This window comes from Gallinula chloropus (genome assembly GCF_964237585.1).
Source record: "Gallinula chloropus genome assembly, chromosome: 3".
Classification (NCBI taxonomy): domain Eukaryota; kingdom Metazoa; phylum Chordata; class Aves; order Gruiformes; family Rallidae; genus Gallinula; species Gallinula chloropus.
This window is the reverse complement of record NC_140087.1, coordinates 73707259-73733475: the sequence shown is the minus strand read 5'-3', so window position 1 is coordinate 73733475 and position 26217 is coordinate 73707259. Positions and strand designations below refer to the sequence as shown.

Below are 26217 nucleotides of genomic sequence, written 5' to 3'. Positions count from 1 at the left end.
CAGACTTGATTAATTCTCGTCTAGGTTTTGTATTGTGCTGCCAGTGTGTCTTTCCTCTTCCAAAACCTGTTGTTCTATATGTAAAGTCAGAATTGTGCACTTTGTCACCTTACAATCGAGGCATCTTCCTGTGGATCCACTGCCAGATCTCCTTACTGTAAATAAGCCGCTTGCTTTCACACCTGCTTTTCTGGCTTGCTTTTCAGATCGCTGCTGTGTGTGTCAAGCGAACGACTTGTAGGAGAGGTTTCTCCAGACTCCTAGTGTGGAGGCCCTTTCATTGGACAGCTTCTGTTTTCTTCTGCTTCTGGCTGTTCACTTCTGAGGTTTCTGCTTGTGTCCCCTGGCTGCCTTTTCTTTTACGCTGCTGCCTTGAAGCATCTGAAAGGCCAAGCAGACCATATCGACTTTGTTCACTCTCTTAGCAGCTTCTCTACCTTCTAGGCTTGTACGATTTTCTGCTGTAGACCCATGTGGACTTGTTTTCCATGGAGCCATCTTTATACACGTATCTGCTGGCTCTGCCTTTTATGTTCATTATGACCACCTTACGGTGATAGAATTTTGTTAGACTGTGGTTGTGTTCAATGTACAGTTAATGCAACAGCAAAGATGAAAAGGGCAACTCAATTTGCTCGCTGTTTGCCTTGTGTCGTTTGTAGGCTGACATCACCTGGTCAGTGAATGACATGCCTCAAGGGACTCTTAAACACGCCCTGGGTTCTGTTCCAATCATGGTGAGGTCCAAGTTGTGCAACCTCTACAATCTGTCTCCACAAGAGCTCATGCAGCACCACGAGGAGGAAGAGGTAACGGGGATTTTGCAGGTCTGAGAAACACGCGTTTTACCTGAGCGGTCTCTCAGGCCAGCTTCTCCTTACAGAACTTGAGTGTTTATGTTTTATTTCGAGTTTGGCTCGTTATTTTATCTGAATTTCCCGTACAGCATCTTGAAATAACCTGTAGTTGTGGCTGTCCTTGAGTACAGGGATCTGTGTGGTGCTGTTACCTACAGCTCCAGTATACAACTTCTCAGCTGCTCCAGCACGGTTTTTGTGTAGCAGTGTAGCATTTGGCAGCTTACATGTTCATCCATGTTAAGCATGTGTGTGTCCAGAAAGAAGTGTTCTGCCTGAAGATCTCTCTAGTTTATAAATTCACAATGAGAACTTCAGACTATTAAAAAAAAAAAACCCAACCACAAAAATCCCACCAGTCTGTGAGCTCTTCCAAGCAGTTCAGTTGATCTCTTTTTGAGGGGTTTCTCCTCTCTTCCTTTAAATTGTGGGAGGCTTTCCTTGCACTGTATGCTACATTCAGACTTAATTGTCACTGGCAAGGAGTGCAGCCTTTCCAGATGCAGGGCTGAAACATGTCTTGCTGTGTGTTTCATAGGTAAAACATTGAATGTTGTTAACATGTACTACAGGCATTTTTGTCTGTTACTTAAACTGCTGCGTTACGAACTTCTAAGCACATTAAAATGATTATTTTTTTTCCTGCTGCCAGGAAATGGGAGGCTACTTTATCATTAACGGCTTAGAGAAAGTAATTAGGATGCTGATAATGCCCAGGCGAAACTTCCCACTTGCAATGACGAGACACAAATGGAAAAACAGAGGCCCGGGATTCACAGAGTATGGTAAGCTGGGCAGCTTCCTGCAGCGTCCTGCTGGTGGCCGCTTGAGGACAAACAGAGTGACTTCTGGAGTAGCTCTCATGTAACATTTCTGTGTCTTGCTGCATACAAAAATGCAGCACTGTCGCAAGGGTGGAAGCTGGAGGCAGGCGCTGGTCTTGCAGGTACTGTCTGAGCTGCCTGTGCTGAGCGAGGAGACCGTGTTCCTTGAGCCCATGTAACCTGCTGTTATGTGGAGGGTGTAGCTAGCACCCTACTTTCTGTAAAAGTCAGTGTAATCTGCTGACTTGTTTTGTTGAACATTCATCCAAACTTGGAGATGGCAGATGTGTTTGGTTTTGGGCCCCTCACTATAAGAAAGACATCAAGGTCCTGGGGCATGCCCAGACAAGGGCAACCAGGCTGGGAAAGTGGCTGGAGAGCAAATCTTATGAGGAGTGGCTGAGGGAGCTGGGTTGTTTAGTCTGGAGGAGAGGAGGCTGAGGGGAGACCTTAGGACTGCCTACAACTACCTGAAAGGAGGTTGTAGAGAGGTGGGTATTGGTCTCTTCACCCAAGCGACAGGTGACAGGACAAGTGGGAATGGCCTCAAGCTGTGCCAGGGCAGGGTCAGATTAGACATCAGTTCTTCACCAAAAGGGTTATCGGGCAGGCTGCCCAGGGAGGGGGTTGAGTCACCAGCCCTGAATGTATTTAAAAGATGGGTAGATGAGGTGCTCAGGGATGTGGTTTAGTAGAGGACAAGTAGTTTGGACTCAATCTCAAAGGTCTTTTCCAACCTAGTGATTTTGTAATTTGCACAAAGCAGGTTAACTAAGGTATCCCTTACCTTTGTCACATATACTCAGTAAAACAAGCTTGAAATTTAGTTAAACCAGGAAAGTTACGGTTTTACAGGTGTTACTAGCTGCCAGAGCACGGGCTGTAATTCCACGTTAGCCAATTTTGAGGCAATGCAGGTTTAAATGGTCCCATTTGATGTTTTTTTTTTCTTTGTCCCTACATGGGACAGGGCCAGGAAACATTGCTTCGGGAGTACCACCCCAACACTTGACCCAGAGTGCAGCTTGGAAGAGTAGGTGTGTGCTGCTGCCAGAGAGCTTAAGGCTGCAGGTGGAACAGCTGAGGCTTGGGGCTTTCCTTTCCTTAAAAGGCATATGCATCTTCCAAGCCTCCGAGCAAGGGCGCCTGCTGTCCCGAGACATTTGTCCACTAAGAACTGAACTGAGTTGGTGTGTTTACTAGAAACAGTGTTTATATGAGGCCAATGCTGAAATAGTGCTCTACCTCATGTTCTCAGCCACAGAGCACCAGAGCTTCACCCCTGAGCTGTCTCCGTACCTGCTCGGAGGCAGCACAGCGGTGCAGCCAGCTGGTTTTGTATGGCTCATGCTGGTTGTGTTGATCTTTGCAGGGGTAGTGATGCACTGCGTTAAGGAGGAGCACACTGCAATCAACATGAACCTTCACTACTTGGAAAACGGCTGCATCATGGTGAATTTCATTTTTCAGAAGGAGTTGTTCTTCCTTCCCTTGGGATTTGCGCTGAAGGTAAACAACTAATGCTTGTGCCTTTTGTGCTTAATAAATACAGCTGCTTTGCTGCGCATTTTTATTGAAGTAACAAGAAGCAGCTCATTCCATACTGATGCTGTGAAAAGCTGAAATCAAAACTCAAAGTGGATTCGTTCCAGCGGCCTCCATCTAAAGGCTAAATTGCCTTTTGGCTTGCATGAGAATAAGTAGCAGCTCGAGACAGTCTAGAATTAAATTCCTGTTTCTAAGTGAGCTCGTTCTGTAAAGGAATGAGTAAATACTGCCTAAACAAGAGAATTTGGATAACTTACAGGGTGCAAGTTTGGTTTTTTCCAAGGGTTTCATTGGATTGGGGAAGTTCTTGTGACTGTTACCAGGGTACAACTATCCCCTGCATTGCTCTTCAAGCACCTCAACCCCATGGTGTATTTCAGTTTGTATGGTGAGAATGTGTTTCCAGAGGATGGAAAACCTCAATCAGTGGGGAGCCCTAGTTCCTTTGCTGTGTTTTATGGACAGGTGTTGCTGTGACTTCGGTTTGTGGGGTTTTTTCCTGATCTGTTACACTTTTATCTTTCAGGCATTAGTTAATTTCCCGGACTACCAGATTTTTGAAGAGTTGGTCAAAGGGAAGGAAGACGACACCTTTTATGTGAACTGCGTGACTGAGATGATGAGGGCGGTTGTGAATGCGGGCTGCTGTACGCAGCAGAATGTCCTCGAGTACCTGGGGAGGAGCTTCAGAGTGAAACTGAACCTCCCTGAGTGGTACAGCAACGAGCAGGCTGCAGACTTCATTCTGAAGTACGTACCTGTGCGCGTGGGAGCGTGTGATTCAGGGCGGTGTGTGTTGATAGGCACATCCACGAGTACTGTGACATACTGCATCACACTCTGATACAGCTTATAGAAAACGATAGCCAGTGTCCAGTTTCTGATGGGACTCTGGGATTTTATGATAGTCCATATTTGTGGTGTTCAGAAATGTGTATTTCAGTGGGTCAATACAAGTATCCTTAAAATGGTTTCAGGAGAGGGTATCGACTGCTATTTACTTGCCATTTTTTCGGATGTATTTGATGAAAAACATGAAGATTAAGGTAAGAGAAGGTTATAGGTGCCTGGCCCAGGCTCTATTTGTTGAATGGAAGTACTGGGATTTACAGCACATCATCAGTTTTACACAGCTGCTGGCAACTATGATGTGTATACAGCCAGGTGTATTGCAAAACTGGTCCCTTAAAAAGACAAGTTGATAATTTTTCAGCTCTGTCTCAGGGGGTTTATTATTGCTTGGAACTGTCATGTAATACATTTATCTTCTAAAACGATAGGAATTAGATGCCTCAAAGCCTTCCTTATTCCCTCCTTTCCACAGAGGAGAATGGAAAAGCTGGGCTTGAGACTGTCAGTGTGACAGGCATTCCTCTAAATCTCTCTTCTGGTGAAGTAGGTGTTTGCTCTTTGTGAGGTGGTTGTTTTGGGTTGGTTGGGGTTTTTTTTTAAACACATGAAAAGGCTCCTTTGGGATGCTGGGGTTCTTGAGTAAAAAGGAGGTGGCTGTGAACACAAAGGCCCCTCAGAGGGACACTTAAAAGTCCCCAGACTGAGCTGGAAACTTTGTACTGAGAAATGGGAGCAGATGATTTTTAGAAAGTTGGAGTTACTCCAATTCTTCCTACTTCTAAATATTGGTGAGTGGCTCGTTTGTTGGTTTGGGGTTTTTTCCTCTGATATGTTCCATACACTTCCCTCAGCTGAGGAGACAGAAGAATAGGAATAGTAAAACATTACTTGGGACATACCCAGTACATGGGAGATCTGGAACTGTAACCTGTCTGTGCAGAAGAGGGCAATGTAGAGCAGAAATTAAAAGCTGAAAAAGAATCTCTTTGTGCTCAAGTCTCTTGGGCACTACTAGTTTCCAGCTCGAATTTGGAGTGGGGTGCATGTAAGTGGCTATGTGCTTGTATATGATTGGTGTCAAAACTACTGTAAAGTAACATGCAAACCTCGTCCATTGGCTACTCTTGACTCAAATACCTGTTTACATAAACTGGAGTGTCGTGGTTTAGCCCAGGCAGCAGCTAAAGCAACCACACAGCCACCCGCTCTCTGCTTCCCCCGCCGTGGGATGGGAAAGAGAGTCGGAAAAAGTAAGATTGTGGGTTGAGATATTATCATTTCTGCTCATAACCTAATAAACCATACACAAACCAAGTGATGAACAGCACAGTATCTCACCACCTGGAGCCAATAATCAGCTGGTTCCTGAGCCTCACGGTCAACCCCCGGTTATATACTGAGCAGGATGTCATGTGGTATGGAATATCCCTTTGGCCAGTCTGGGTCTGTGGTCCTGGCTGTGTCCCCTCCCAGCTTTCTGGGTGCCCCCCACCTTCTTGTTGGCCAGGCAGTAGGAGAAGCAGAGAAGTCCTTGACTGCTCCAAAACAACTGAAACATCAGGGAGTTATCAGCATTTTTCTCATCCTGAACCCAAAACACCGCACTGCACCAGCTGCTGGGAAGAAAATTAACTCTGTCCCTGCTGAAACCGGGACATATATAGACATCTAATAGGAGAGTACGTACAATCAATTTTTCACAGTGTTCACCATCTAGTCAGCCAGGTACATTGCAAAACTGGTCCCTTAAAAAGACAAGTTGATAATTTTTCAGCTCTGTCTCGGGGGGGTTATTATTGCTTGGAACTGTCATATAATACTACAGGCAACAGGAAAAGTTTATGCCTTGTTAGGCTTTTTAGCCAAAAAAAATTGGTTTGCAGTCATTTAGGAGAAACTTGAAGAACAGCTAGCATGAAGAGATTGTGCTAGCTGTGTTCCTCCTCTCTCTTCCTCCAGCAAGTGTATCTGCATCCACCTGTCGAGCAGAACTGAAAAGTTCTACCTGCTGTGCATGATGGCACGGAAGCTGTATGCCTTTGCCAGAGGGGAGTGCATGGAGGATAACCCGGACAGCCTGATGAATCAAGAAGTGCTTACCCCAGGGCAGCTTTTCCTTATGTTCTTAAAGGTAAGGCTGTGCAGGGTTGTGAGTCAGCATACACAGGTTGTTTCAGACACCCCCCCCCAACATCATCACAAATCACATTTGAAAGGTGTCATCACTCTCCTATCTTTAAGTTTCCTTATGGATCAGGAAGTTTTGTAGCATGATTCTGACTTCACATCAACAGCAATAAATTATGTTTTCCCTAATCTGTTCCAATTCAATATGAATTCAGCTCATTTCTAGGGACTTCTCATTTTAGGATGCTAGGAAGAAAGTATTCCTCTTTGGAAGCTTGACTCTCCCATGAAAATCATTATGGAATAGTAGTTCCCAACCTCAAGTAAAGATCCTTCCCTGAGTTATCTAATAACTTTAAAAGAAAAAAAAAACCAAAAAGAAAACCCCACAACCTTTCTTTTCCATTTAAGCCAAAATTTTTTTTGGTATTGGGTTGTTTTTAAGACTACTAAAACCTCTCTAGTACTTGTATGGTTTCACTGAGTTTAGAAGCAAAATTAAAAGTTAATTCTGTGAGGCATTTTAGTGCTATGCTACCACCAGGGACCAGAAGAGGTTGCTTTCCTGCCTGTCCATCTCAGATCATCAGAGGTGTATGTTAGCAGCCTGAATGTAAAGATCCTATATAGACTAGTACAGTAGTCACGCTGTGGCTGTGTGTAGTGGATTTTTCCTAAGAGTTCAAAATGTTGCTGGATATCTCGTGTCCTTTGCTTGTTTTTAGATAGTATCTGATAACACAGCAGTGATAAAATTACAATTACAATGAAAATCCAGTCCACTATATCAGACTGTCAGCAGCACTTGAGCACTGTGCCTCCACAGCCTCAAGCTTTGATATCTAAACTTACTTCATAATATGGTTTTACTTTGTCACTGCACTTAGCAGGCTAATCAGTGGGGTTATTCTTCTCGTCACATTGAAGGTACAACTTCTGCTTTGGGTTTTCTTTGTTCTTTATGAAAGTCTGTTATTGTACATCACTTGCCAGACTCATCACTAGTCTGGGTGCGAGGGAGTTGGATGAGTATTTTCCTTGCAGGTCTGTGTTGGCGTGGCACCGTCAGCATTTTGATAACAAATTGTCAGTGTGGGAAATACATCTGTAAAACTGTCAGTTCTCTAAAAGTTGTCCATCCTCCTCGTGTTGGAGGATTCCTGTAGCGCATGCAACTGATGTGAAGTTCTAATGTGAGCTTTTGTTTTCCTGTTTTAAAATGAAATCTCTCGCTTTTAAACCGTAGGAGAGGCTTGAAAGCTGGCTGCAATCCGTTAAGTTTGTGTTGGAGAAGAGAGCAGAAAAGGCAGATATTGACATAAATGCAGACAGCTTGGTGAAGGCATTCAGCCTGGCAACAGACTTTACCAAGCCATTTGAGTATCTTCTTGCTACTGGTAACCTGCGATCCAAAACCGGTAAGTCTTCAGGCTTAAGAAGCTTTCCCCCCACCCCCCCCAAACAGAATGAGAAACAACATAAAAGCAAGCTCTTAACTGAAAACAACTGCTTGTGCCCAGACATGATACGCTGTAACAGAATTGATGAAAGTGGTTTAAGGAAAGGGATAGTGGAGGAAGATTTCTCCTCAAGCGTAGACTTCATGCGTGGCATACAACAGTTACTAAAGTAGAGCCTCTATCCAGATAAATAGCTGAAACTTAATTTATCCTTGTCCAAAACAGCGACTGTATTTTGATTTGTTTTCCCAAACATTGATTCTTCGTCGAAGGTGCAGTGTAAGACACAGGAGGGGCTTTTGTTTCAGAACTGCCCCATGTAAGCGTAAATGGAGAGAAGCTGCTTCATTAGTGTGCTTAATTCACATTTGCCTGGTGTGTCCCTGCAGCATCTGGTGTGATGATGTTGTAATGGAGCCCAGTAGTAAATGAAAAAAGATTAGGGAGCCATGGAATTTCAGTAAAAAGTACCAGCTGCAAATCCTCAAGTCACTTCTCTGGGAATAGCTCTCACGTGTTCCCAAAAGGAGTTGGATTTTAAGCACTAGCTTGGAATTCAATGTTTCTAAGGCCTCTTACAGGTCACTGAGTTGCCTGTGTGCTGGCAGCAGCACCTGTCTTCTGTTGGGATCCTCCTGTGAGCATCTTGAGGGCTTGTCAGTGGAAAAAACAACTAAACTGCCTTGTAACACCAGGCTTTATGTGTTAAAGCTGCGTGACGCCCTGACGTGACTGTCGGTTTTGTTCCCAAGGCCTGGGCATGTTACAGGACAGCGGCCTGTGTGTGGTGGGGGACAAGCTGAATTTCATTCGCTACCTGTCCCACTTCCGCTGCATACACAGAGGAGCAGCGTTTTCCCAGATGAGAACCACGACTGTCCGCAAGCTGCTGCCCGAGTCCTGGGGGTTCCTCTGCCCAGTTGACACCCCAGATGGAGAACCCTGTGGCCTGATGAACCACATGACAGCTCTGTGTGAAATAGTGACGGAGGCGGTGCCTGTGGTAGACATCCCACCTTTGTTGTGTTCCCTGGGTATGTGTCACTGGCTCGATCATTTAATAAAGCAGCTTTCCTTTTTGCCTTTCTGCCCTGCAAAGGCATATCTGGGAAGGGCTCTCCGGATACTGTTGCTGTGCCTTGTTAGTTTGAGGAGGTGAAATCAAGTTAAACCCATACTCACTGTGCTGCTGATCAGGGGGAAGTAGCACATTGACCTCCTGGAGAGCATAAAATGCAATGTAAATGTCTCTTAGATGCATGCTGTGCGTGCTGTGCATGCATCTATCTCTTAGAGCTGAAGCTCTAAGAGATATGAGGACCAGCAACCATCTAGTGCTGTTGGTCATGTGAATTAAACTGCAGGTCACTTGATTAACACAATAAGGGGATCCCTGTGTCAGAATAATGAGGGGAACAGCCTTGTTAGCAGCACATGTTGTGTATATTCTGTATTTTCCATTAAGTAACCTGCAGCTTTGCCCTCTTAAGTCTGAATGCTTTGATGTGTGGAAAAGCTGCTCAGTGTGGATTGAGGCTTCCTGCAGAAGTAACGTCTGTGTGTTGTTTGCTTTCTGGGCTGTTCCTTCTGCCACCCCCTCTTCTCACAGGTGTCAGCCCCATCGATGCAACTCCAAGCAAGCCTTACGTGGAGTGCTACAGGGTTGTGTTGGACGGCGCTGTGGTGGGCTGGGTAGAGAGGGAGCTGGCTCCTGAGATTGCAGAAGTCCTCCGCCGTTTCAAGGTTGGCTTGTTTAAAATGTTTCTTAGCTGAGCATCCTCAGTACACAGTAGTCAAACATAGGCATATTTGGAATTCTTTCTGTAAACTTCTTTTTTTTTTTTCTTTTTAATCTGACCCAGTAGGTTATCTTTGGCTTTATGTTAGTATTGGAGCAAGTTGGCTTTTCTGTTGTTCATATGCATATATTGGGCCTGTTGGTTTATGAAGTCATCATTTTTAGCAGAACTATTTTTCTTGACATATGGTATGGTAGGTATATTTTGTCTTGGTTTTTTGGTTTGGTTTTTTTTTTGGTGGAGATTGAAGTATTTTTAAAATCTTTTCTCTGCTGTTTTATATTAGCAGCAACCCCCGTGGTTGGCATTTTCCTTGTGTAGCCTGTCGGATGCAGCTTAACTAAACTACACACAGAATCACAGAATGTTAGGGCTTGGAAAGGACCTCAAAAGATGATCTAGTCCAATCTCCCTGCCAGAGCAGGATCACCTAGATTAGGTCACACAGGAATGCTTCTAGGCAGGTTTTTAAAGACCTTTTGAATGTCTCCAGAGAAGGAGACTCCACAACCTCTCTGGGCAGCCTGTCCCAGTGCTCAGTCACCCTCACAGTGAAAAAGTTGTTCCTTATGGTCACATGGAACGTGCTGTGCTCCAGCTTGCACCTATTGCCCCTTGTCCTATCACTGTCCCTCACTGAGAAGAGCCCGGCTCTGTCCTCCTGATTCTTACCCTTCACGTATTTATAGATGTTAATGACGTCACGCCTCAATCTCCTCCAAGCTAAAGAGGCCCAGCTCCCTCTGCGTGCCCTCATAAGGAAGGTGTTCCACTCCATTATCTTGGTGGACCTGCACTACTGTGTATTTCTAAATCAGTATTTCTCTGCACAAACAGATAACACAAGAGAAGAGATTTCCTGCACGGGCAGAAGTGGTCCTTATCCCAATGACAGGAAAGCCCAGTCTGTATCCTGGCTTGTTCATTTTCACTACCCCTTGCCGGATGGTGCGGCCTGTCAGAAACCTGTCCTATGGAAGGAACGAATGGATCGGTACTCTGGAACAGGTGGGGGTCTTGTGTGCTTCCTTTATAAAGCTCTGACCCTTAGGGAGGTGCCTGGCATCAAAAACAGTGTTTTGGAAAAGATTTGTGAAAGGAACTGAGGATGGGACATAGAGAGCTTGTGTCGAAAAGCTAGAATAGGTGGCTGAAGGCTTTTCTCACCTCCTGCTCGTTGGTGGCATATAGGGATCTTTTGAGATACTGAAATCTGCTCTCTGTTAACATCGGGAAGCTTTTGAGGTAAAGGATTACTGTCTTGTGTCTGCTGTCTCACCTCGTGTTACATCATGTTATTCATATTGCCAGCCAAGTGGTGGGTTGCTGGGGGATCGCCCGTTTGGGACAGTTCAGGTAGGAGACAGGAAGGAGGACCTGGTCCTGCAGTTTTGTTTCTCCAGATTTGCTTTCCTTCCAGTTAGTCTGTGATTGTGACGGGCGGTTGGGCAGCTGTCTTAATATTTCTCTTGCCTGCTGCTAAACTGAGGTGCAGGCAGCAACCACAGCTAAAACTGAAATGGCTAGAAAAGCACTGGAGGCAGCTTTGCTTCCATCCCTTTGAAAGGAGGACACGAACGAGCCTTGTCTGGTTTGATGCTTGCAGATCTTCATGAACGTGGCCTCGCAGGAGTCAGAGGTGGTGCCCGGAGTGACCACTCACCAGGAGCTCTTCCCTCACAGTATTCTGAGTGTGGTGGCCAACCTCATCCCCTTCTCTGACCACAACCAAAGTCCACGAAACATGTACCAGTGCCAGATGGGTAAGTGCAGTAGGACCTAACGCTGGAAGTCCCTGGGTGAGGGAGGGATGTGGGGAAATCTCTGGTGTGTCTATTCCCTTTTCCCACATTCCCAAATAACAGTTCTTCACAGCCATTGTTTCAATGTTGAGGTTGAGTAATAGCCATTTTTTTTTCCATGGCAAAGCAAATGAAGTCAAGTTTATCATCCAGGCTGCCTTCCAGAGGACAGTTCTAGGTTTTTGCCCTCACCTTGCCTTCCTTGAGCCTTTAGTAAGTTTTGTATTCGATGTCGTTGATCATGTAGACAAGGCGAAGGCCACAGCACCAGCTGTTTGGTGTTGGGGAGCAGCGTCTGACAGCCCTGTTGCCAACAGTCCTCCCGTCCCCGCAGCCAGCAGAGGTTAACCTCAGTGTCAGCATGAGTTTTCTCTGCCACCTGCTTTCAGTGAGCAACCGCTGCCTTGGCACTGCAGCTGTTGAGAGGATGCTTGCAAGACATCTGCTGCACGACAGTAACACAGCACCATGGCAGAGGGGTTTTGTTCTCATGACTACTTGACAAAGATTTAAATGGATTGATTCGGGTGTCTGAAAGAAGTTGGGGATATATTGGGTATGTGGTGGGGTTTCAGTCACAGCTGAGGTTCAAGAAGCTTATTTTTAAAATAAAATTTTAAAAAAAGGCAGGCTAAGAGAAAGCACGTGGGTAGGGACTTGAAGAGAGCAGGTCTTCTTACCTCGATAGCATCGCTACCATATTGCATTTCTGACAGTAGATGTCCTTGAAATGCTACCATTTCTCCATACATTTCTGGAAGTACCAGTGTTCAAAACTTGTTTTCCTTACTAATACATTTATACTGCTGAAGCAAACACTTTTTGACCTCAGAAATAGCTATGGTATGCCTAGCTATGGGAAACTGGGGAGGGGAGAAGGGAAAAAAAATAAAACAACCAAACTCCAAGAAAAAACTTAAGCAGACAAAACCAGAAGTCACCACACCAACTTTATTGGTTTCTGAAACTGCCAAAAAGACACAAAACTACAAATTGTCCTTAAGAAATGCTATGAAAGGAACTGAGTGATGTGGTTCATAGAAACCTTTATAGCTGGATTTAGGGCACTATTAAACTCGAAGAGGGTTCAGATTGATAATCCCTCTAAACTGTCAGTATTTCCTGCTTTCTTCATAACAAGAGACGTGGGGGGTGAAACATGTTTTAACTCTGAATTGATCTTTAATACATCCAACTTCCTTTCTGCCCAGGAAAGCAAACCATGGGGTTTCCAGTTTATAACTACAAGGACCGCTCAGATAACAAGCTGTACCACCTCCACACTCCCCAGAGCCCTCTGGTGAGGCCCAGCATGTATGACTATTACAGCATGGACAGCTATCCTGTCGGCACCAATTCGATCGTGGCTGTCATCTCCTACAGTGGCTATGACATGGAAGATGCAATGGTAAGCCACCAAGAGGAGAAGTCCTGCTGGCCTGTAAAGGGGTTTGGTGTAGGGGACTGGGAAGAAAGGTGGTCCCTAGCTCAGAAGTGCCTTTTTGTTTTCTACTTCTGGTAGTCCACAGCTGCTGTTAGGGTGGATAAAGGAGCACGGCGGTTAAGTGTTGTTACTACGGGCAATGCTGGAGGTACTGAGAGCAGTGGAGTTCCCTTTAGTAAGCAGTGGGCTTCCAGCATTGAAAAACAGTGAGGTTACAGATGGTTTGGGCCTTTTAGAGTTGTGATTTTGTGTAGGAAAGCAGTGTTAAAAAGTGGAAATGCTCTGTTGAAGTTGCTAGCAAGTGTATATTCACAAGTATATGTTCTGTTAAAGAACAGGCCTTTGTTTCTTCTCCTTAGATTGTCAACAAATCTTCCTGGCAGAGGGGTTTTGCCTATGGAAGCGTTATCAAGATGGAGAGCATTGACCTGTCCCTCAAAGCCAGCAGGGCAGGGGATAATTTAGTCTTTGGCGTCAGGCCTGGTGATCCGAATGTTACGGAGAAGTTGGATGCCGATGGACTACCTTTTGTTGGCTCCATCCTACAGCCTGGGGACCCCTTCTACAGCTTCATGAACCTCAACACAGGGGAGACCGTCACTGTGCGCTATACGTAAGTTCAGCCTGTCCCTCCTGGTTCCGCGTGCCAGCAGCAAGCGGTCCTTGAGCACCAGCTGTCCCTCCAGGTGTTCCCTTTTTCTCCTTACGTTGTGGTGTCCATGTCTTGACAGAGCACAAAGTTCATCTTGTAGGCGATTCCCCTAATGCATGCCATGGCTTTTCTCTAAGCCTGTGTGTGCTGTGCAGCCTGACTTCTCCCAGCAGGAGAATCTGAGGCTGGTGAAAAGAAAGAGCTTCCAGAAACGTGCTTCTGCCCATCCCCTGCAGTCATTTTCTGTAGCTCTTTGTTAACTGACTCACATAAGGTGTTCTCTCTTTAAAAAAAAAAACCCCAAGGAGGCACCAAACAGAAATCAAAACCAAGTGCCTGGTCCCAGAGACTTGCTGGGAAACCTTGTAAGCAAAGTTGTTACAGGATTAGGGGTTCCAAGAGCGTATCGGTTAACACTGCAGCTTCTAAACTGCTGGAATATTAAAACATGTCAACTGCACTCCCTCCCCCTGGAATATTTTTAGGATAAGTTTCATAACGTTTTTGGACTTGAGTTGGAAGAGAGAAGGCTGCTGAGGCGTTCATTGCAATCCTCTTCATTCTTTCAGGACAGGGAAGCAAAACCTGATGTATTTAAAAGCATCCCACACTGCACATACAGGTGGTCTGTGTGACTTCAGGCCTTCCCTCTGTCTCTAGGCATCAGTAGAGTGGGGATAACGCTGCACTGTTACTCTAGTTGTGAAGGTGCAGTGGTTTCAGCAGCACTGGGCTAACACAGTAACTAGGGGGGTGCTGCAGCTGTACTGGCAGTGGGATGTTGCTGTGGAATCCCAGAGTTGGTCACCCTGGTCGCAGAGCGGGGCTCAGAGACTGGGCACATGGTAACAGGGATCTGTAAGCTTGGCCTTGTTGTTGCATTTTGTGGAGCCCTCTGGCTCCCCCAGCCCGTGCTCCTGCTCCCCAACTCTCATGCCAGCAATTGCCTTAGTTCAGGTTCCTTACCCAGAGAGGTGTTTCAGCTCTGTGCCATTCTGCTTCTGTTCGCTTTTGCTCCAAATCAGGTAACTATTTAGGTTCCAACAGCAATGAGTTTCCCAGCTCTGTTTGCCCCACAGAAAATCAGGTCCCTGAAGAGAGAGTTCCTCCCTGCTGTCCTACGTGCTGCATACGCTGCAGAGTCTTCTGCCTGGCTTGGAAGAGAGGAAGGGCAGAGGCTATGACAGCAAAAAAGTAGGAACCAGCTTGGAAGAGGCTTACAAAGCACAGGGCTTTTTTTGTGAGTGTGTGATGGCCTGGTCATGTTTGGACACAGCAAAATAACAGCTTTGAAGCAGAAGTTGAACTTAGGTACAGGCCTTCCACAAACACTGTGTTCATTGGGACTTCAAAGGTGAAGAAGGAAAGTAACCTTGCCTTAACATGGGACAAAGTGTATTTATTCCTTAGCTGTCCCTCCACATCGAGCAGAGTGTTTGGGCTGAGAGCTCTACCAGCAGTTCAGCCTGCAGCAGGCACCTAGCACATGGAACATGAGGGTTCACCTGGAGAAGCAGCACACCCTTGGCCAAGGCACTTGTTGGCAAAGCCCTCTCAGCTCATCCCGTGCCTTCCCCTTCCTGCTCTAAACTTCCCTCTGTGCTTTTATTTATTTCAACATCACACCAAGATGGTGTGAATTTACTGGGGGCAGGGGGAGGATCTGCTGCCTTAACACAGAACAGATGGCGCCAGGATGCAGGTTGTCAGATAAAGTGTGATGCAGGTTTAAATGATCTTTATTTTAAAGTCAGGAGTGGCGTGTTACCTGATCACCCGACAGTTGTGGCTGTGCTTCTAGGATTAGAAAATGCAAATGAATGGCACTTGTGTGATGCCACTGTGTTGCTTCCTTGCCCTAGTTCCTGTCCAGTCTGACATCCCTCACTACCCAGTACTGCTCTTCAGGAACAGTGCTGTTCTCTGGCTGTCCTGAGGCACTTTGAGTCTTAGCACGTGGTTCAGGGTTTTTTTTCCTTCATTTCCCTCTCCTAGTAAAAAACCATTAGCACACCTGACACCTTTGCTGTGGTTGCTTTTGCACCTATGCAGGAATAACGAAGTTGGCATTGTAGACAACGTCAGGATATGCAGCAACGACCGCGGCACCGGGAAGTTCAAGAAGGCCTGCATTACGGTGAGGGTGCCCCGAAATCCAACCGTTGGAGACAAATTTGCCAGCCGTCACGGACAGAAAGGTATCCTGAGCCAGCTCTGGCCAGTTGAGGATATGCCATTCACGGAGAACGGGATGGTTCCAGACATCCTCTTCAACCCCCACGGCTTTCCCTCCCGCATGACCATCGGGATGCTGATTGAGAGCATGGCCGGCAAGTCGGCAGCGCTGCACGGCGTCTCCTACGATGCCACTCCCTTCACCTTCACGGAGAAGAACTCCGCTCTGAAGTACTTTGGTGAGACTCTCGTCAGCGCGGGCTATAACTTCTTCGGGACGGAAAAGATGTACAGTGGCATCAGCGGCCTGGAGCTGGAGGCAGAGATCTTTGTGGGAGTGGTGTACTACCAGCGCCTGCGCCACATGGTCTCAGACAAGTTCCAGGTGAGGACGACGGGGCCCCGCGATGCCGTCACCAACCAGCCCGTCAAGGGGAGGAACGTGGAAGGTGGGATTCGCTTTGGGGAGATGGAGCGCGATGCCTTGCTGGCTCACGGCACATCTTTCCTGCTGCAAGACCGGCTGTTCAACTGCTCCGATGGCTCCGTAGCCTACGTCTGCATGCGCTGTGGCAGCATGACGTCGCCTGTGCTGGAGAAGCCGGCGCAGTCCTCTATGACAAGCAACAGGAGGCACACCTGCTCCGTCTGCAAGGAGGTGGACACTATCGAGGTTGTCCCCATGCCCCACGTCTTCCGTTACTTTGTGGCAGAGCTGGCAGCCATGAACATAAAAACGAAGCTCAATGTGAAGTAGCTCAGTCCTCGGGCACACGGCGATGATGCTGGGAGAGAAAAAAGAAGCACGTGTCAGTCAGTCCTGCTTTTGCCCAGTGTGGGCTTCAAGTGTTAAAGGAGTTCTCGGGTTCTTCAAATGTTTGCAAGATTAATTTGGTGTTTGTACTGAGAGGGGTCTGTCACTGAGCCGTACGGCGAGGAAAGGCAGCTCTCTTGAAGTTGGTTTGCACTTCCTAAAGGATCACTGGCTCTTGAGATGTGGCATATGGAAATCAAACAATAAATACAGTTTCTTCCCCCCCCAGGCTGCTGGGTTGAGAGCCGTTGGGGGCTCCTGGTTCTTCGAGTGCTGGCTGCAGCCACAGAGATGAAGAGGTCATAACGCAGCATGAAGTGAATGCTGGAAGCAACAAAAGAAAATTATTCTGGTTTTTTTTGAAGAAAAAGCCATGCAAAACGTCTGCCTTAATGATGGGATGTGCTAAAGTGATTGGACATCTTTCGTTTTGCTGTATTTCAATACGCCTTGAAACTCACGAAGAAAGAGGCACCACGTTCTACTGCACGAACCAGCAGCCTCGACTGTTAGAGCCCAAGGAGGTGGAGCCAGCCCTGTCCTGGGCGGGGTTGGTGCCGCTGAGCCCAGCCCCTGTCTCCGTGAGCACAGCCGCAGCAGCGCTTCTGCAGGGTGGCTCCTGGCTGAAGATGCAGCAAGCAGTGATCCCTCCAGCCCGACCCTGGATCAGCTCCCAGGCAGCGCTGGAACGCAGCAGGGTACTGGGGGCTTGGGGATGGCCGTGACCCAGCCCCAGCACCCCTCACCCAGGGGCTCCTGCCTCCTCCACCCCCCCAACCCCCCCCTCGGCTCCCCGGGCCCAGGGAAGCCGGGCAGGGCCTGTGGCCTTATGCTACTTGTTAAAGAGTTCTTTTTGTACCTTTCTACATGACCTGTCTTCAGTGCCGGGCGGGACGAGGGGCGCTCCCCGGGGCTTAGGGCGCGGCGGGGCCCGGGCGTTTCTCCCAGGGCTTGACGGGCGGCGGCAGGCAGGAGGCGGTGGGGGTGTCCCCCGTGGGCGAGGCCTGGGCGCGCCGCACGCCCGGCAGCTCCTGCCCGCTCTGTACCAGCCGCAGCACCTCGGCGAACGACGGGGCGGGGGGCGGCGGGGCGGCCGGGCTCGGGGCCTGCTCCATGGCGCCGCGGTGGCAGCGGGAGGGCGGAGCGGGAGGGAGCGTACCAGCGGGGCGGGGAGGAGAGGGGCGGGGGAAGGCGGGCGGTGGAGTAGGCGGGGGAACAGCGATGTCGCCGCTGGGAGGGGCCGGGCCCGTCCCCGCAGCCCCCCGGGGCCGCCCCGCGGCGACGGCAGCTGATGGTGCCGCAGCTGCCCGCGGCAGTTGGTGGCTGAGCCCGCGGCAGCCCCACACGCAGCGGCTGCCATGGAGCTGCCCCGGGTGCTGCTGGCCGCCGCTCTGCTCCCGCTCCTGCCCCTGCCCCGTGAGTACCGCCGGGAGGGACGAGCCGGGGGCTGCCCCGGGAGGGCCGGCTGACCCCCAGCCTGAGTGGGAAGGCAGAGCTGCCGCTGCGGGTGGGACACGGTGCCCCTAACCCCTGCACCCCCTCCGCAGCTGGCAGGGCTGTAGGGCCGCTGCCTACCCTGGCCCCACCGCTGAGCATGGTGGTGGCCGGGCAGCACCGGCGCCTGGTGGTCTGCGTGGTGAGCGACCTGGCCCCCAGCTCCGACCACGCCGTCTGGATCGCTGGCCGGAACAGCAGTGCCCTGCAGTCCTTTGCCTACGGGGCTTCCCAGGAGGATGGTGGCACCATCTGCACCGTCTCCCTCCTCCCTGAGGACCCCCCATCTGAGGAGGATCTCACCTGCCACGTGGGGCCCAACAGGACCTCCCCGGCTCACAGCTCCAGCCCCATCCGCATCATGGGTACGTCCCCCCTGCTCTGCCTGCTGCCCGTCCTGCTGATGCTGCCCAGCCTGGTGCCCCCAGGCATAGGGACCCGGGGGCCGGCAGGGAGCAGGTGCAAGGCCCTGCGGGCCAACGTTGCTCCTCCAACTGGTTGATGCCGGAAGGGGGTTGCAGCTGCCCTGCTGCACACCTGGTGCTGGGCTGCTGCTGCTGCTGCCTGCCCAGCCGCTCTCTCATCCCACAGGCGGTGCGGAGTTGGCAGAGCCGTGTCTTGGTAGCTCAGCCGGTGAGTCTCCAGGTCCTGCCAGGAGGGGAAGGCTGGGTTGGTGGGGAAGACACCTAACTGGGTCTGCAGGGTGGTTGGGGTGGGTCTCTGGGGCAGGGCAGGCAAAGGTCTGTCTCCGTGAGGAAGATGGGAAGGTGGGTCAGAGCCGGACGGTTGTTTGGGACAGCGCAAGGGTGACACAAGCTGTCTTAAGAGACATGAGGGTGACAAAAGCTCCCCAGGAGCCCTGGGGAGCCTGTTGGGGATGCAGCCCTGGAGGGGACGTGGGGGTAGCAGGGTGCCCGTGGCAGGTGTCACCCTGTCCCATCCCTTGCAGTGCCACCAGCCCCCACGTCGGCAGCCCTGCTCCTGGCTGCCCGGGTGGTGCTGCTGAAGGTCGCGCTCTCCGATGCCTTGCTCACCTCCATCCTCCTCGCCCAGAGCTGAGCGCCATGGGGGTAAGTTTCTAAAATCTTCGGGAGGGCGGAGAGGAGCCGCTGAGTGCCAGAGGGTTTTGGGGGTGCAGGGTGGGCCCCTGGGAGGGAGGTGGGGACTCAGGGTGACCGGGGGGCAGGACAGGGCGCTGTGGGGGCAACCCCTGGGTTGCTGGGCAGTAAGGGCACCGTCCTGTGTCCCCAGGGTCAGGGCAGTGGGACCGCGGGGGGCTGCGGGGCGGGACGCGCCTCCCTCCCCTCCCCGCCTCTCCGGGCCGGAGCCGCCTGGGCGCCCGTTCCCACCCACGTGGGGTGGGGTGGGGCGGGACGACCCGGAGGCGATTGAGCGGGAGGCCGCCGGGCCGCTCTCATTGGCTGGCGGCGGGCGGGTGGGGATTGGCTGGGCGGGCCACGTGCGCCGCTGCGACTGGCGGGAGCCGCGCGGTTGCTACGGTGACTCGGCGGGCGGGCGGGGCGCACCCGGAAGCGCGGCCCCGGAAGCGGAGCCATGGCGGCGGCGGCGGAGCTGCTGCTGCTGCTGGCGCTGGCGGCGGCGCTGGCGGGAGGCGATGACTCGGACTGGGTGCGGCTGCCCAGCAAGTGCGAGGGTGAGCGGGGCCGGGGGGTCGGAGGGGCCCCGCCGGGCGAGCGGCAGCCGCCCGCCGGTTGCTTGGGCCGGGGGTTACCGGTGCGGGGAGGCCGCGCCCCGGCGGGCCGCCTCCTGCCTGGCCCCGCAGCCCCGCCAGCGGCGGGGGTGGGGGGAGGGGAGGGGGCGCTTTGCAGCGGCCGCTGCGCGGGTGGGAGCGATACCCACCGGCGCCCGCGGAGCGGAGCGGCCCGCGGCCCGTCCGTGCTGGCGGCTGTCTGTGTCCCTCCCCGAGCAGGGCTGGGGGCGGTCGTCTCCGCCGCTGGCGGGTCTGCCTCAGCCAGCCCTGCCCCCTGAGCGGCCCCTCGGCGGGCAGTGCGGGGCAGGTCGAACACGCACCCCCGCTGTCTGCCGCGGTCCCTCTGTCTTTGCCGCGCAGGGACACGTGGAGCCCGACGGCAGAGGGGGAAATGAAGAAGTGAAACTCCGGAGCTGTTCACAAAGCTTTCCCGGCCCGGGGAGCGGCTCTGGCCACGCTGATGGTGCCTGCCTAACCTCACAGAAGCACCACGGCGAGCCCTGACCGTGCAACTGCTCCTCTTCCCGTCCAGGCTTGGAAGCCGTGTCGGCACGCAGCCATAGCCACGGGCTGCATCTGGATACCGGGACCCAGCCGTGAGCGCGTGGGGATGGCGTGGGGATGCTGCAGCAGGTGTGGCGTGGGGAGGGACATCCTCACGGCCCGAGTCCAGAGGGGCTGCAGACAGGAAGGAGCACTCATCACTGAGGCTGCGGTCACCTCCAGCCCCTGGCATCAGCAGAGAAAAGAAAGCACCGGAGGTGCACGCAGGGCTTCTCAGCACGTGCACGGCAGTCCTGGAGAAGCCACCTGGCTGTCTTTCTGCCTCTGGTACATCTCACCGTTCACATCATTGCCTGGGAGAAGATGCAGTGGCTCATCGCTGTTGGACTGTTCCTGCTGGGGCTTGGCCCTTCTCCCAAAGCAGGGCTTGAACAAGAGGAGCCTCATGGCGTACAGGAGCCCGCAGCACTGGACAAAGCTTTCTGCAGCCTTCTGGGGCTCCAGCTTCAGGGGAGGAAGGGCCGCACTGTGCCCCACTCCTAAATCCCTGAGATATTTCTCTCCTGCTGTTTCTGTTGGATTCTTTGTTGGAGAAGAAATAAAGCACTTTTTTTTCCCACCTCCTCAGTTTGATAAAACAGAACACACGCTGTGCTGTAACGCTGTTGATGCTGTGGTGCCTGCTGCAGGCAGTGCCCTGTGCGGTGCCGCTGGAGCCAACAGCCCCTCTTGTCCCGCTGAGCCCTGCCAAGCCTCTTGGTCCCCAGCGCAGTCTGCGTGTTCCCAGCGTGCTGGGGGAACTGTTACTGGGTGGGATGTGCTGGTGTCGCGAAGAGGAGCCGCGTCCCGTGCTGGGGCACGCACTGTGAACAGACCCCGTCCCCTTCCAAGAGGAAGGGAGCAGCCTGCAGCGCGGCAGCGGGGGCTCTCCGGCTCCATCTGCCTTCCCGGTTGCGCCACAGCGCATGGCTGTGCGGACACCGACGCAGTAGCTCGGGTGCTCCTGCTTCGAGGCATCTCCGGTGGAATCACTTGAGCCGTTGCCAGTTGCTTCCTTTAACGGCCCAGGCGTCTCTTTTCTGCTCCCAGTGGCTGCAGCGCACCCAGCTCCTCACGCTCCCTGCCCCGTCCCTGGGGGCTGTGTCACGCTGCCCACCGGAGTGGCAAAGCCCCCCTGACGCCCCTGTGCTTCCCCCCCTGCAGTGTGCAAGTACGTGGCCGTGGAGCTGAAATCCGCCTTTGAGGAGACGGGCAAGACCAAGGAGGTGATCGACACCAAGTACGGCTTCCTGGACGGGAAGGGCTCTGCTGTCAAGTACACCCAGTCGTAAGTGAGAGCGGGGCGGGGGGTCTGCCGCCATCGCTGCCTGCGGCCTGCAGAGCTGGGGGGCTTCGGGAGCCTGTGGGCTGAGCTGTGCCCGGGCAGCCGGGGGTGGGGTGTTCCTTCTGCCTGGGGCAGCCTGAGAGCGGCAGGGCATCCCCCCTGCTGCCCCCTCCCCGTCTCGTGCCAGCTGGGCTGAGGGTCGCCCTGTGCCATAGTTGCTCTTGGGGGGGGGGGGGCAGTGCCCAACCTGAGCCCTCTCTCTTCTCTGTGCAGGGACATACGGTTAATTGAGGTGACGGAGAACATCTGCAAGCGGCTGTTGGATTACAACCTGCACAAAGAGAGGAGCGGCAGTAACCGATTCGCAAAGGTGAGGGCTGTCCTCCACTCCCCTGCTCCCTAGCATCCCTTGCCCATCCCGGCGTTCCTTCTTCCCATCCCCTTGATCTCCTGCCAGTGCGCAGCATGTGAGGCCACGCTGCCCCCCAAGTCAGGTGTGGGGTGCTGTCCTTGGGGGGCAGGGAAGGAGCCAGGGGCTGTCCAGCCTGGCCCATGTCTTCTTGTTGGTTTTGGGAGTGGGTCTGCAGAGGGGGACTTGCTTCTGCTTGAAGTCCCTCCTGGAAACTCTGCCCTGGGGCCCATGGCTGTGGCTGGCTGTCACATAGCTGTGTGCCTGGGTGCTGGGAGGGAGCAGGAGCCCAGCAGAAGGAGCCCCCGTTTCACCAGGAAGTGCTGTTCCCCCAGGGCATGTCAGAGACATTCGAGACCCTGCACAACCTGGTGCACAAGGGCGTCAAGGTGGTGATGGACATCCCCTATGAGCTGTGGAACGAGACCTCGGCCGAGGTGGCTGACCTCAAAAAACAGGTATCCAGCCCGGAGAGAGGATCTGGGGTGCACTGTGGGGAAGGTAGGGGGGGTGTCTCCAGGACCTGCTGCTCTAGTCCTGTGCCAGTGGCATAGGGCTAGAGCAAGGCTTCTTTCTCTGCACTAGTGTGACGTGCTGGTGGAGGAGTATGAAGACGTGATCGAGGACTGGTACAGGCACCACCAGACAGAGGATCTCTCCCAGTTCCTCTGTGCTGACCATGTGCTAAAAGGGAAGGACACAAGTAAGTCCTGACTGCTCCCAAGGGCAGGGCAGGGGTGCCAGGGAGTGCCAGGGAGCCCTGCCTGGGCTCTGGGAGTCCCGCTTCTCAGGGCCCCCCTCTGCCTCTCTCCTCCCCAGGCTGCCTGGCAGAGAAGTGGACTGGCAAGAAGGGTGACTTGGCAAGCGTCGGGGAGAAGCAGAGCAAGAAGAGCAGGAAGAAGAAGAAGAAGGGCCGCAAGGATGAGAGCGAGGGCGCTGCCAGCCTCCCCGCTGCAGGGGAGGCGCTGGAGGAGAGCGGGATCCAGGAGGAAGCTCCGCTCACCCACAGCCCAGCCGACGAGCTCTAGGGGCGCAGCCCCAGCCCCGGGGGCCGCCCGCTCGGAAGATCTCGGCCCCCACGTCCTGCGGGTACCAAAGGAAAAGGGACTTGTGTCACGGCGTGCGCGACCGCGGGCAGGCCGGAGCGCCCGGCTCAGACTGGGCGCCGTTCTGCCAGCCGGAGCCGGGCATGGAGCAGCCGGCCCGGCCTCGCTGGGGGTACGGGGAGCGGGACGCGCTGCTGCCGCCGCGCCGGCTCCTCGTCCTGCCGGGACTGTAAATAAACATGTTTTCCCCAAGTCCGCCGCCGGGTCTGCTGCTGCCGGGTCTGCTGCTGCCCCCGCGCTGCCGGGGCGGGCGCGGCTCCTGCCGGCCCCGGGGACTCCACGGCCGCCCGGCCCGCTGCGGCGAGGCTGGTCCGGCCACGGGCACCAACCAGCCCGTGGCCGCTCCGCCCGGGCCCGCCCCGCCGCCCACCGCCGCCCACCGCCGCCGAGCCAAAGGTCGGGGGCGTGGCGGGAGCGGGGATTGGCGGGGCCGCGGGGGGCGGGCCCGGCGGGGATAGGCGCGGCGCCGGGGGCGGGGGCGCGGCGCACTAGGGTCGGAGTGCGGCCGGGGCCGGGGCCGGGGCCGTGTCGGCGGGATGGTGGACAGCGTGTACCGGACGCGGTCGCTGGGGGTGGCGGCGGAGGGGCTGCCGGACCAGTACGCGGACGGCCAGGCGGCCCGCGTGTGGCAGCTGTACATCGGGGACACGCGGAGCCGCACGGCCGAGTACCGCAGCTGGCTCCTGGCGCTGCTCCGCCAGCACCGCTGCCGCTCCGTCCTCGACGTGGCCTGCGGCACCGGGTGAGGCACCGCGCCCCGCGCCCGCCCGCTTCCCAGGTTCCCTCCTCTCCCTCCCGGGGCTACCCTGGGCCCCGCTGGCCGCCCCCAGCGCCCTCCCCCCGCCCCCCGCCCCCCCTAGGCCCCCCCCAGCCGCCCCCGGCCCCGCTGACAGCCGTGTCCCCAGGGTGGACTCCATCATGCTGCTCGAGGAGGGCTTCCAGGTGACCAGCGTCGATGCCAGCGACAAGATGCTCAAGTACGCGCTGAAGGAGCGCTGGGAGCGGCGCAAGGAGGAGCCGTTCGACCGATGGGGTGCGGGGGCTGCGGGGGCCGGGAGGGATGTGCTGACACTGACACGCCCCCACACCCCCCCTCAGAGCTGGGGTCTCTGCCCGAGCCCCTCCTACGGCTCCCCTGCCTCTCCGGTGGGGCCACGGGCCCCTCGTGTGCTGTCCCCGGCTCCTCGCGGTACTCAGGACCCTGGCACGGGTGCTGCTGGCCAGATCGCTGTGCTGCGGGGATGGGCAGGGACCTGCTGGCACCAGCTGCTCAGCAAGCCCGGGCCGTGGCCCTGGGCTGCCTGCTGGCCCCAGGCTGGATGCAGCACCTGCAGGGGCAGAGGAAGGGTTGGGTGATTTGTGGACGGGGTGGGGTGTCTTGCATGCAGGGAAGGCTGTTGGGTAGGTGGGGTGTCCCTGCTCTCATCTGCTCCCCTGTCCTGCAGTCATTGAGGAAGCCAACTGGCTCACGCTGGAGAAGGACCTGGAGAAGCCAGGGGACGGGTTTGATGCAGTCATCTGCCTGGGCAACTCCTTTGCACACCTGCCCGACTTCAAAGGTGAGTTGGGAGGAGGTGGGGTGGGGGAAACAGACCTATGCTTGTGTGTACAGCATCTCCTAGCAGGCTTGAGAATGCCCCCTAACTCATGACACGGGTGAGGTGGTGGGAGTGCACACAGTGGTGTTGCTGTGTCATGGCCCATCTCCAGTAAGGCTGAGAACATGCCCTGGTTCATGACATGAGTGGGGCTGCTGGATCCTATCGTGGTGATAGAGCTGTGTGGATTTATATCACATCTCTGGCAAGGCTGGAGACACACCCAGACTTGTGGCAGAAGTGGGGTGGTGGGTTCCCCACATGGCGTGCTCTGCCCCAGTGAGGCTGAGAACGTGCCTGAGCTCATACCATGGGTGGGGCTGTGGCTTCTCCAAGCTGAGACTGGGAGCAGGTGGCGTGGGGGGGGGGACAGGTGTGTATGGGTGAGATGGGACCCTGTGAGCTGTGCCATGGGGTGCAGCCAGTGCCTGGGGGCACCACGGTTTCCTCCCCAGGGGACCAGAGTGATCACAAGCTGGCCCTGAGGAACATCGCCAGCATGGTGCGTCCCGGGGGTGTCCTGGTTATTGACCACCGCAACTACGATCACATCCTGGCTACAGGCTGCGCCCCACCTGGCAAGAACATCTACTACAAGGTGGGTAGCTGCTAGACTCTGCCCCATCCCACTCTGCCCCAGGCCCCTGGCCTTGAAGGAGCCAGCTGGGGCAGGGAGCAAGACTGTGCCCAGGCTGGGGGGGGGGCAGTGCTTCCCCACCAGGACACTGATGTCTTTTTGTGGTCCCCAGAGCGACTTGACCAAGGACATCACCACCTCGGTGCTGCTGGTAAACAACAAGGCGCACATGGTGACCCTGGACTACACAGTGCAGGTCCCTCCCACTGAGGTGGGGGCATCCCCAGAGCTGAGGTGAGGGGGCTGCCAGGGTGGGGGGCGTGGCTGGCACTGTGCCCTGTGCCCCCCTCCCTCCCCACCTCAGCACTGTTGCCTCCTTGCAGCAAGTTTCGGCTCTCGTACTACCCGCACCGGCTGGAGGCCTTCACAGCCCTGCTGAAAGGCGCCTTCCAGGGGAAGTGCCAGCACAGCGTCCTGGGAGACTTCCAGCCCTACACGCCGGGGCAGGCCCACGTCCCCTGCTACTTCATCCATGTCGTGAAGAAGACCGCCTGAGGGGACCATGCGGACGGGACTGTGGTGGCTGAGAACTGGGAGCTGCTCTGGAGACAAGCAGGGGGTTGGGGACGCTGCTGAGAGCTGCCTGGGAGTTCCCTCCCTGCCCTTAATTAAGAGCACTCGTGAGAGCTACTGGAGCCTGTGGTCCGTGTGTCCATGTGTCCATCTATAGGCAGTGGCTGGGACAAGGGAGATGGCTGCAGCCGCCTCAGGACTCCCAGGAAAGGCCATGCCCAGTCTGGGGGGAGCATGGGATAGGTGCAGGCAGAGTTCCCCCCGCCCCCAAGCCCCCAGCTGAGGTGCCAGGCACGCCTGTGATGTTGGGTTTGGGACTGTCTTGGAAGCAGAGTGGTAGTACTCCCTGGTGAGCCCACTACAGCACTGCCGCAGTAGAGGGGTGTCCTTGCACCCCTCAACCAGGCGCTGACCCCTCTTCTAGACACACCCTTCCACCCCTTCTAGGGTGCCCACCGCCTGCTGTGGCTCCCAGGCTGGGGAGGCTCCACACCCCACCCCCCGCCACCAGCACCTTTGCTGTGGCTGCAGCTCCCGCCTCACCCGCCCTGGGGGGAAGAGGTGGGG

The 26217-nt window shown here is 54.2% G+C and overlaps 4 protein-coding genes across 4 annotated transcripts; all 4 read left to right on the top strand.

Annotated features, from left to right (window-relative positions):
* Positions 1 to 719: 719 nt before the first annotated feature.
* On the top strand, positions 720 to 17212 carry POLR1B (RNA polymerase I subunit B). The gene is made up of 13 exons (XM_084261512.1): positions 720 to 809; positions 1510 to 1642; positions 3054 to 3190; positions 3756 to 3979; positions 6041 to 6212; positions 7455 to 7626; positions 8421 to 8702; positions 9278 to 9411; positions 10305 to 10475; positions 11074 to 11230; positions 12481 to 12677; positions 13073 to 13326; positions 15418 to 17212. Exons 1-13 carry the CDS (start codon positions 735 to 737, stop codon positions 16295 to 16297), a joined length of 2988 nt encoding a protein of 995 aa, XP_084117638.1. The 5' UTR covers positions 720 to 734; the 3' UTR covers positions 16298 to 17212.
* A 500-nt stretch (positions 17213 to 17712) lies between these two features.
* PTCRA (pre T cell antigen receptor alpha) lies at positions 17713 to 18907 on the top strand (the record flags this gene model as incomplete). The annotated part of the gene is made up of 3 exons (XM_084261113.1): positions 17713 to 17770; positions 17902 to 18213; positions 18798 to 18907. The coding sequence occupies 3 exons, from the start codon at positions 17713 to 17715 to the stop codon at positions 18905 to 18907; spliced, it is 480 nt and encodes a 159-aa protein (XP_084117239.1).
* Positions 18908 to 19379: 472 nt separating this feature from the next.
* Positions 19380 to 23094, top strand: CNPY3 (canopy FGF signaling regulator 3). Its single transcript, XM_084262479.1, has 6 exons — positions 19380 to 19502; positions 21267 to 21390; positions 21661 to 21757; positions 22132 to 22254; positions 22382 to 22499; positions 22616 to 23094. The coding sequence occupies exons 1-6, from the start codon at positions 19403 to 19405 to the stop codon at positions 22822 to 22824; spliced, it is 771 nt and encodes a 256-aa protein (XP_084118605.1). The 5' UTR covers positions 19380 to 19402; the 3' UTR covers positions 22825 to 23094.
* A 315-nt stretch (positions 23095 to 23409) lies between these two features.
* GNMT (glycine N-methyltransferase) lies at positions 23410 to 25772 on the top strand. Its single transcript, XM_084262478.1, has 6 exons — positions 23410 to 23644; positions 23808 to 23935; positions 24348 to 24461; positions 24956 to 25098; positions 25250 to 25371; positions 25461 to 25772. The coding sequence occupies exons 1-6, from the start codon at positions 23439 to 23441 to the stop codon at positions 25630 to 25632; spliced, it is 885 nt and encodes a 294-aa protein (XP_084118604.1). The 5' UTR covers positions 23410 to 23438; the 3' UTR covers positions 25633 to 25772.
* Positions 25773 to 26217: the final 445 nt, after the last annotated feature.

What these genes read in the sequence shown, in the direction of transcription:
- CNPY3 (XM_084262479.1), top strand. Translation starts at nt 19,403, where the DNA reads ATGGCGGCGGCGGCGGAGCTGCTGCTGCTGCTGGCGCTGGCGGCGGCG. An exon ending in GCAGTAACCGATTCGCAAAG is followed by an intron (nt 21,758 to 22,131) that starts GTGAGGGCTGTC and finishes CTGTTCCCCCAG; the next exon opens with GGCATGTCAGAGACATTCGA. An exon ending in GCTAAAAGGGAAGGACACAA is followed by an intron (nt 22,500 to 22,615) that starts GTAAGTCCTGAC and finishes TCTCCTCCCCAG; the next exon opens with GCTGCCTGGCAGAGAAGTGG.
- POLR1B (XM_084261512.1), top strand. Translation starts at nt 735, where the DNA reads ATGGTGAGGTCCAAGTTGTGCAACCTCTACAATCTGTCTCCACAAGAG. An exon ending in AGCACCACGAGGAGGAAGAG is followed by an intron (nt 810 to 1,509) that starts GTAACGGGGATT and finishes TCCTGCTGCCAG; the next exon opens with GAAATGGGAGGCTACTTTAT. An exon ending in ACCGTCACTGTGCGCTATAC is followed by an intron (nt 13,327 to 15,417) that starts GTAAGTTCAGCC and finishes GCACCTATGCAG; the next exon opens with GAATAACGAAGTTGGCATTG.
- GNMT (XM_084262478.1), top strand. Translation starts at nt 23,439, where the DNA reads ATGGTGGACAGCGTGTACCGGACGCGGTCGCTGGGGGTGGCGGCGGAG. An exon ending in GGAGCCGTTCGACCGATGGG is followed by an intron (nt 23,936 to 24,347) that starts GTGCGGGGGCTG and finishes CCTGTCCTGCAG; the next exon opens with TCATTGAGGAAGCCAACTGG. An exon ending in GGGGCATCCCCAGAGCTGAG is followed by an intron (nt 25,372 to 25,460) that starts GTGAGGGGGCTG and finishes GCCTCCTTGCAG; the next exon opens with CAAGTTTCGGCTCTCGTACT.